The sequence below is a fragment of the Gymnoscopelus microlampas genome (assembly GCF_963454915.1).
Source record: "Gymnoscopelus microlampas genome assembly, chromosome: 7".
In the NCBI taxonomy this organism is placed as follows: domain Eukaryota; kingdom Metazoa; phylum Chordata; class Actinopteri; order Myctophiformes; family Myctophidae; genus Gymnoscopelus; species Gymnoscopelus microlampas.
The window spans coordinates 50,869,624-50,880,182 of NC_139944.1; the positions used below are offsets into that span (position 1 = coordinate 50,869,624).

Here is a 10,559-nt window from a genome sequence, read left to right on the forward strand (position 1 = left end):
AAACATGTGTAATGCAAACAATGTTGATGTCCTCACTAGTAGGCCTATAGTAATTTACTACACTAGTGAGGACATCAGGGATTTAGGATGGTGATTTTATGAATGCCATTTTTGTGAGCTTGTAGATCGGCTATTTTCACTGTCTCTTGCTGTCTCTGTCGATGAACTAGGTGTGCATAATTAGAGGTGTGCTACAATGTCTTCGTATACAAGGTGTAACGATAAAATAAATCTAGAATCTTGAGATGAACTGGCTTAGATTTCATTAAGAGGTGTCTGGTGGTAGGCTATAGCATGTTTCAGTTGGTTTGTTTTGTCGATTTCAGCGCCCTCTGGTGGACAGAGAGGTACATGTACAGTACATACAGTACAGGTTACACAGACAGACAGCCTCATTAGAATAGTTTAGCATTGCTGTGATGCAGCTTAATAATAAAAAATGAAGTTGAAAGTATATTGCCAAGCTGATATCAATAGAGTTTCCGGTCTATCGGGAGCACCATAGTCATATCACGCTGGGGAGCACACAGCCGTACTTCCACCCAGCTGCTAGTCCCATTGTAATCAATGCATGGTATGCTTAATGCCAATTCATCCTCCATGAAACAAACAGTGGTTGCTACAGTATGTGCTCAACAACGATTGCTATGTGTTCATTTATGAGATATACGTATACCAGTATATCAACATAAATGTAATTATTTGGTGTCTGACTACTGGATCTTATGTAAACAAGTCACATTGGAACAGACAGTTTTACTCTACTGCGTAGACATTATGCATTTTATTTTGAAAGTGCTAATGGTTATAGGCAGCAATGCTGGAAGAAAGAACTATTCCAACCATTAAGGCCTCTATTCCACAGACACCAAACACACACTGAAATGTTTATTAATATGTGCTTTACACATAATTAAAAGCTATGACTTAGCACTGACAAACCTTTTTTGCACGTGCTCTCTGTGTGCTTTTATAAGCTGTGATAAAAAGGCAAGAATAGCAGCTCATAAATATTCTGAATGGTCTGGCAAAACTCACTGGATGAAAGGTCCAATCACAAGAGAGGGCCGATGTGTCCTTTGAGAGACATTGGTTATTTGTTGCATCAGATCATGCCATTTAGATTGCATTTTGTTTAGACCAGTGGTTGAGTGGTTCTCAACCTTTTCAGGCTGTGACCCCCCAAAATAATCAAAACATTTTAATTTCAATGATCTCCAGTTTGATATGCTTTAGGGCCACAGAGACTCATGTGATGTGTGCGTGCGTGTGCATGCCATTCTATACATTTTTCTGTGCTTCTGCTCTAGCCAAAGATCTCATCAACCAGTTATTGAAGACAGACCCCAATGAGAGAATGTCCATCACTCAGTTTATGAATCACCCCTGGATCAATGTAAGTTACATGCTTCATTCACCTGATAATTATGCATGCATACATGTTTTCCATTATTTGTCAACTTTGTGTACACGTGTCTGTAAAGCCATTTTATTCCTTGTCACACACACTTTTAACAAAAAATAACTGCAACTCAAATACAAAGTGTTGTGTTATAAAATGTGCCGTATAAATGAATCACTTTCATCCTGCTGTCTCTATTTTTTTATTTTTTGTTTGTTTTAATGTCATTTTTTTAACTTTTAAAAATGACAAAAATAGCAGATCTAAAAGCTCACAGCACATCACGATGTGACACATTATAAGCTTGTAGATCAGCTGTTTTTTACCGGGCGACACGGTCTTACCAGTATAAAATAGGGCTTGTGTGGTTTTGTATAAATAGAATACATTTACCCTAAATCTGTCTATGAGTCTAAAGAAAATGTGTGTGTGTGTGTGTGTGTGTGTGTGTGTGTGTGTGTGTGTGTGTGTGTGTGTGTGTGTGTGTGTGTGTGTGTGTGTGTGTGTGTGTGTGTGTGTGTGTGTGTGTGTGTGTGTTTCTACCCTGCAGCAGTCCATGGTGGTACCCTCCACCCCCCTCCACACCACCAGAGTCCTGACTGAAGACAGAGAGATGTGGGACGACGTTAAGGTCAGCCGCAGTGCAACACTGACACCCTCTGGTGGTCACTAGCTGACACTACACCTCCTTAGTGATACCTATTAAATGACCACGGCGTCAAATATATGTGACCCAATATTTAACCCATTTAGACCTTAGGCTGATTCTCTGGTGGAAACCTCATATGTCCAAAACTGTTACTTTTCAGGATTCAAATTCAAAAGTAGTAAAAGTAGCAGATCTACAAGCTCAAAACGCGGCGCGAACTTTTGATGCTTTTGTGTGGCTGTAGTATGATCAAGTAGGGCGTTAATTTATGAAAGAAAACACAAAAAGTTTGAATATGGAAATAGAAGGTTTCTGCCCGAAAGCATCGATATGCCTTCTAAATACAATGTTGCTAAATATAAAGCTAAAATCTAAAATGACACAGATGCTTTCCAGGTCTAAGTGGGTGACTGTATAGGCCTACCATGTAAAAGGACATTTACTAAATTTGTTTCCCCATTGAAAATGGAACGTCAAACCTTTCTCTCAAACATTTTCAAAAAGGGAAGTGTTGATCAGCCGTCTGTTAATGATTCTTCAGCCACAGGGGGAAGAAATTACAACAGATTGGTCTTTATTACATGAACATGATCCACTCCGAAGCCCAGTCTAGTACACTCCAAAGATTCGCACAACTTGTTGCAACCAGTTGCAGTGGTCTGAAATGAGCCGCTGCTGCCGGTCGGTTCCGTTTCGGGATTCTGTTGCAAGTGGTTGAAATATGCAAGTGGATTGCAAGTGGTTTCAGTTGCAATTTCTTGTGTTGCGAATCATCGGTGTGGACTATGGGGTTTGGTGCTTTTCCATTGCTGAACTCAACTCGATTCTACCAGGGATCTGTTGGATATGAAATCTTACAATGTTTTAGCTGCGGCAGTCTTTAGCTCTGTTGTCAAAAGGTGTCCACGCTGTGAGCTTGTAGAGCTTGACCCCCCCCCCCCCCCCAAAACTAACACTAAAACTAATCAAAATTAAACTGAAACTAAGCCTTTTCAAAAAGTAAGAAACAAACTAAACTAGCAAAACCGCTTTAAATAGCATTCAAAACAAAACTGAAATTGAAAAGTCAAGTCGAGTCAAAACAAAATAAAAGTGGATTAACTAGTGAAAAATGCATAGCAGAGCTATAGAACAATGACTCCTCCTAATACAGTCCAACAACAACATAATAGGTGAGTAATAGGCCATGCCGTTGCACAATAATTCATTTATTTCGCATTTACAACACAGGGCTGCCAAGCTTGAGCAAAAGTTTTAGGCCTTTTTTAACGTCAATTTAGAGGACATTAAGACTGTTGTGATGTCTTCACCAGCTGCTCTCTCTGCACTGTCGGCCTCCTTGTGCTCTCTCTCTGCTGTACTCTGAATAGTGAACATGCCAGAAATATTATCATTCGCTAGAAAGAATAGAATACACAGAGTCCAAGTCTACTTTAGGATTAGACTGTCGGATGTCATTATTCAGTCTTATTCTGTCATCATTGAGGCAACTGCTCTAGTCTCCACCCAATTATTTCTGCAACTTAAAAAACTGTTTTGTGCTATTTTATAGCACAAAACAGTTTTTTAAGTTGTTAAATGTATTTGGGAGCTTCCAAATGACGCTGTGACACTGGTGACGATTCTCTCTGACCAATCAGTGGTCTGCAATGTTTTCACGTCATATTTTGGCTTCATCTCAGCTCTCTTGGAACCTTGACAGAGAGTGATGCCAAAAACATGCCAGTATTGCCTAATCAATGGAAAACTACATCCATCACCCAAAACATTACTGTAACTGGTAAATCCTTGGCCGCTCTGCCAGTTAGTTTGCATACCACACACAGATACAGTAACAGACCGGGGAACCAGTGTTGCCAGATTTGTTTATGTCTCTTTATGAGAACAAGCCCAAAACAAGCAACTAGACCGCATGAGCACATTGGCTATTTGAAAATAACCGATCTACAAGCTCACACCGAGTTGTGATGCGACGCGTTGTGAGCTGGTAGATCTACTATTTTCATGACAAATCTTGGAAAAAAAGTGAAACATTTTTAATCTTTTTTTTAAAAACATTTTAACAAAACAAATCTGGTAATGGGATTCCCTGCCACAACTTATTAATTTGGGGGTCCTTGACATGAAAATGTTTGAGAACCACTTGGTTAAACCACATTAGGAAGCAAGCCCAAATAAGAAACTACACTTTAGATTTAGAAACAAGCCCAAAACAATGCAAACCCGCAACTAACAATATTTACAACCAACTTTACAGAAAAACAAGCCCAAAGTCGCTTATAATAAGCAGACATGGCAACACTGCCACGTAGACCCAGTGTGATTGAGCCATGCAACATGGAAACAATGTAGCAGTGTGTATTTCAATATCATCACTGGCCATGGATGTCGTCTAAAGATGATTTTCACCTGTTTGATTGCAGTCACCTGCCGTTTGTGATTAAGATGTGATGGAATACAATGAATGAGTGTCAAGCCTATTCACAGGCTTATTTTAGAGGTAATAGTACTTGACCTGTAACTAAAATAATATCCCATGCCCTGTTGTGTTCTGCACAAATTGGCAACTTTATCCTATGTTAAAATTGTTTGTGGATGGTGGATGGCGAGCATCACAAACGTACCATGCCCATATACGGACGGAGACCACTTTAAACTAGATTTGAAGCCTGCGTACAGTGCGTAGGGGCCTGGAAATTGAGTTTTATCAAACAGCGCAATTACATTACAGATAATAAGGTTGAACAGTGTCATTCTATTTGAAGGAATTAACCTACAACCAGTGATGGACGAAGTACTCACATCCATGTTTTACTTAAGTGAAAGTATCAATACTGATAGAAGTATTCAAAATGTACTTCAGTAAACGTACAAAGGTATCGGCATCAAAATATACTTAAAGTATCAAAAGTAAAAGTAGTCATTATGCAGAATGTCCCATTTTAGAAGTTCAAAATCTATAAAGAATCATTGCGACGCATTGTGAGCTTGTAGATCTGCTATTTTCAAATGGCCGAAATATATACTGTATATATATATATAAGTGGTTTGTGTGTTTTGTAATAATAATCAAAATCTACAAAGTAATAGTAACTAAAGTTATCATATAATTGCAGTGGAGTAAAAGTACAATATTTTCCTCTGAGATGTAGTGGGGTAGTAAGTAAAAGTATTGTTAAATACTGTAAATACTGAAAATTGTACTTAAGTACAGTACTTGACTGAGTACATGTACTTACTTTACACCACTGGCTACAACTGACCATAATACAGCCCTTCAGTAGTGTTGAAGTTGAACAGACCCATGATTAAGAAAAAAAGAAAAGGATATTTCCGTAGGCCTGTATAAATAGTGATTCATCAATATGATAAAAGTGCTGTTTCATCCTCTGACACACAGACAGACATTCTGGTAAGGGCTGGGCGATATGACTTCAAATCAGTATCACCATTATTTCAAACTTCTGCCTCAATTACAATTGAATTAATGAACAATTATATATATTTTTAAATAGTGAAAATAGCAGCTGTGCAAGCTCACGTGTGTAGATTGTCTATTTTTGCGATTAAACAGAGTACAGTAATAAAATACTTTTTTGTGTTGATTCATTGATAAGAAATATCAGATGTATTTTATTATATCGTCTCTGTTGAGTGGAAACCTCCAAAAAATGTTACTTTTCAGGACTCAAATTCAAAAACTGCAAAAGTAGCAGATCTACAAGTGGATCTGCTACTCTAGATTTTTTGGGGTATTTTGATCAATTTTGTATAAAGTTTTTAAGGAAAACAGAAACAATTCAGATCACCAAATGCACACAAGAGGCCATATACAGGGAAAACTAAAAGAAACTAGAAAAAGTGCTCCTCGGAGCACAACTCTCCGCTGTTGGGAATGTTGGGAATGTTCTATCTGTATAAGTGTCCTATCCGTCCTGTCTGTATAAGTGTCCTATCCCTCCTGTCTGTATAAGTGTCCTATCCGTCCTGTCTATGTAAGTGTCCTATCCGTCCTGTCTGTGTAAGTGTCCTATCCGTCCTGTCTGTGTAAGTGTCCTATCCAATTGTTACAGTATCCGCCATTTCTCAACCATTTCGTGATTGTTCCTGTCTTACCTCACTCTTACCAGACTTGTGTTGGGAATGTTGGGAATGTTCTAATTCTTATGTTCTAACTGTCCTATCCATCCTGTCTGTATAAGTGTCCGATCCGTCCTGTCTGTATAAGTGTCCTATCCGTCTGTATAAGTGTCCTATCCGTCTTGTCTGTATAAGTGTCCTATCCGTCCTGTCTATGTAAGTGTCCTATCCCTCCTGTCTGTGTAAGTGTCCTATCCCTCCTGTCTGTATAAGTGTCCTATCCGTCCTGTCTGTATACTGTAAGTGTCCTATCCGTCCTGTCTGTATACTGTAAGTGTCCTATCCGTCCTGTCTGTGTAAGTGTCATATCCCTCCTGTCTATGTAAGTGTCCTATCTGTCCTGTCTGTATAAGTGTCCTATCCGTCCTGTCTGTATAAGTGTCCTATCCGTCCTGTCTGTGTACTGTAAGTGTCCTATCCGTCTGTGTAAGTGTCATATCCCTCCTGTCTATATAAGTGTCCTATCTGTCCTATCTGCCAATTATGTATCAGCCATGCAGTCATTTCGTGATGGTTCCTGTCTTACCTCACTTTGACAGTGGCAAAGACACTGTCAAAGTGACGCCATGTATTTATACAGTATTTCACCGTATTGTCACGTGTCACGTGAGGCTTGACCAATCGGTGTGTCATATTTAGAAAGTGAAAACAATACTCTCCTGCGGAGAGTAATAATAATAATACACCTATACATACATACAGTTTTGATGCTTTTGTGTGACACTGTAGTATGATCAAGTAGGGCATTCATTTACAAAGAAAACCCACACAAAGTTAGAATGTGGAGATAAGAGGTTTCTGCCCGACAACAACAATATATATATTGTTATATATTTTTCCCAGCCCTACATTCGGTAGTAAAACAATTCCCCTTTGCCCAAGCTTATTTTCCTGATCTTCTGCCCTCTGCCCGGCCCTCTGCCCTCTGCCCTTTACAGGAGGAGATGACCAGTGCTCTGGCCACCATGCGTGTGGACTACGACCAGGTGAAGATCAAAGACCTGGACACGTCCAGCAACCCGCTGCTCAACAAGAGACGGAAGAAGGCTGCCGCCGGCGGGAAGGGCGGAGGAACGGTCTGTCAGAGTCAGTGACAGTCGACCAAAGCTAAAAGGAGCTGGTCGGTCGGTTCAGGGCTATAGAACCACCACCTAGAACCACCTAGAACCATCTAGAACCACCTAGAACCACCCAGCACCTAGCTCATGAAGAAGGCAGGAGGAGAGAGGGTGGAACTGTGAGGAGGTGGTGGGGATGAAAAGACTCTGTTGAAACCCCCACAGAGACAATATGAATACTTCTCTTCAGTGGAAGAGCATCAGCCCAGTGGAGGAGCTGGACCATGCAGGGAACAGTGGTGAACTATGACGTTGGACACCAAATTAAGCCATCCACCCAGGATTACTAAGAAAATGACGTCACTGCAAGCGGTGATAAGCGGTTACGGTGGTCACCTCAGCAGCACGTGATAGTTGTTTTAACTCTTCACCCACCCACCCCACCCCACCCCACCGGAACCTAGAGGAAGGCGGGGTCAACCCTCAATGGAGTATGATAGTGTCTCATCATCATTAAGGAACTTGTAGGTGGATAAGTGATGGGAAGAAAGTTTGGGTGCATGGGTGTGTGGCTTAATTTGGAGCATGTTGTAGGGACCTTACATGATGAGAGATGACAGCACTTGTGTGTGTGTCCCAGGCAGCATTGGAGATATAGGGTTGGGATCCGGAACCCGGGGGATCCGACATTTAGAGTAACCGGAATCGGTTTCATCACAATTCCGCATTGTTTCCTGAACCGTTTTTTAATCACGCTGTCAGAGAGAGCTGATGTGGATTTCATCGAGTCTGCTATTCTTCTGCCTACATATACGTCATGTCCTAGAATGAGCAAATAGGGGAAGGGGATCAACGTCACGTGATGTCTTTGTTTAGCCCCAAAAAAACGTCAGCTGTTCCGAAATCGGGCCAAACAAAGGTGCTTATTGGTCAAAAACCCGGATGTGTGTCTCAAAGAATACAATTGCAATATGGTGGTTCTTAAACATTTTAATTTCAAGGACCACCATAACTCTGAGAGTGTACAAATGGAACCAAATGGACCCGAAAGGGTCCATTTGGTTCCATTTGTACACCCTCAGAGTTCCAGACCCGTAAGGGTCCATTTGGAACCCCCTAAGGGAACCGTTACGGAATCGGACCGTTAAGAGAGAATCGTTAAGGACCCGGAATCATTAAAATCCTAAAGGATCTCAACCCTAATTGTGAGATCAGTGAGGCTCACTGATCTGTGAGACGAACTATTTTTACCATGCGTATGTTTTCTATGTACGTTACGTACAGTACTGTATGTGTGTGTGGTTTGACCTCCGACCTTCGGAGCAGTTATAGGTATACTGTATGTGAGTGTACCTATGAGTGTGAATATGTGCGTAATAATAATATTTTAGTATGATGATGCGTGTGTGTGTGGTCCGTTGCCTTTGGCCAGGGGCCGTTTTCCTACCTAAATGCACTACTCAGCAGCATAATATATTTGTATCACGAGTGTGCACACGCATTCGTGCACATACATGTGCATAAACGCATGTGCACACGCACTCACTCACACACACACACACACACACACACACACACACACAAACAAATCCAATAACTGGTACCGCTATTATAAAGGGGAGTACAGTACGTAAACCAACTCTAAAAGTAGACTGTGAAACTAACCCACTCTGTCTGGATTACGTCTGTTATCTTACAACTGTCTGTCTTTTGTTCCCCTTTTTTTGGTTTCCAAGAATTAAAGGAGCAAGATTTGAAAAAAACACTCATCTTTGTCAATTACTATCCAATTACAGACTGAGGGTGTATCACGTCAGCTCAGCTGAGTTAAAACTGAAAGCATCATGCGTCACCTAAAAAAAACCTCAAAATGTCTTTCTGTTCTTCATCTAATCAGAGAAACAAGAACATCTCTGTCAGGGGGAAGGGGAGATGGTTGGGGGGGAGATGGGGGTAGGGGGGGTTGGTTCTGTGCCAGCAATAACGGGACAGTCTGACATCACATTGTAGTAGGCTTGCACAATATGATTGCCTCAGGTCACTGTTGTTTCTTGTTAAATAAACCCTCTATACCAGGGGTCTAGAGGGTTCTGAGAGGGGCTTCTGAGGGAGTTCTGAGAGAGAGATGAAGCAGGGACCCCCACTAACTACATAGTATATAAAATTGTGTTTCATATTACATATTACATATAAACTTCTTCATAAATGTCATTGTTTGACAGCACTGCCATCATCAGTGTATGTTGGATTCTAGTTCATGTGTATTTTAAGACATTTAACCACTTAAACTGTCAATAATTTGTAAAATTGACCTTTCACTTTGTACTTAGGCTGCTCTTTTTTCCCTCTATACCAAACCTCTTTGCCGGAAATAGCCGATCTACAAGCTTGTAGATCGGCTATTTTCGGCTAAAGTTCTCCTTAGTTCTCCTCAGAATAGGGTTCAAGTGGTTAATGTAAAAGTCCTATCCTATCAGTTGGCGGCCCCCCTGCAGTATCTCTAAGGACCCCCTAGGGGTCCCGGACCCCCTGTTGAAGACCCCTGCTCTAGACTTAGTATACCTTAGTTGGCTTTTTTCTCTCTACACCAAATCTCTGTCTACTCTACACCAAATCTCTCCCAAAAAATATCCGAACTACAATGAGCTTTGTAGATCGGCTATTTTCGGTGAATGTCCCCCCCCCCACACACCCCCCTGAATAGGGATGCTGGGGCTCAAGTGGCTAATGATGACGCTGTGGGAGATGAATTCCACACGTCGGTGACTGTGAGGCAGAGAGGCCTTAAGGGCCAGTGGCTCAAGGTTGGCTCTGCGTTTACATGGTTGAGCTGTAAGGCAAACCTTGAGAAATGACCTCTGTGTGTTCATGTGGATTCTATTCTGAACCAGCACCACGTGTGAATACAGAATAATAACCACTGATTCATTCAACATTATGCCATATTTGGGACACTATAGAACCACGTAAAGGAGTAGTTCACCCCCAAAAAATCTAATTTTCTATCAATTACACACTCCATGAAGCCTTGAATTCATGGAGATTTTATTGTTTTTGTCGCATTCCTAAGCCAACAGGAGACTCAAAGAGACCCCACCGGTCATCAAATTATTGTCTCAGGAATGCGACAAAAAAACAAGAAATTCTCCATAGGCTTTATGGGTTGTGTAATTCATAGACAATAAGTCATTTTTTGGGTGAACTATTCCTTTAAGCTCTATTTTATACGTTGACATATACATTGGTGTCGCACTGCAAACGTGAGCTTGTAGGTCGGCTATTTTCACAACTTTTGATCATTTTTCAAATT

General features: G+C 40.9%; 1 protein-coding gene across 1 annotated transcript in view; it reads left to right on the top strand.

Annotated features, from left to right (window-relative positions):
* The window catches only part of mapkapk3 (MAPK activated protein kinase 3), a 36,720-nt gene extending 28,509 nt beyond the window's left edge, over nucleotides 1–8,211 (top strand). Inside the window, exons 8-10 of the mRNA XM_084061243.1 lie at nucleotides 1,311–1,396; nucleotides 1,953–2,033; nucleotides 7,130–8,211. Of these exons, the coding sequence (XP_083917369.1) occupies nucleotides 1,311–1,396; nucleotides 1,953–2,033; nucleotides 7,130–7,285 (323 nt within the window). The 3' untranslated portion in view covers nucleotides 7,286–8,211. The remainder of the gene's footprint in view (nucleotides 1–1,310; nucleotides 1,397–1,952; nucleotides 2,034–7,129) is intronic.
* The last annotated feature ends 2,348 nt before the right edge of the window (nucleotides 8,212–10,559 follow it).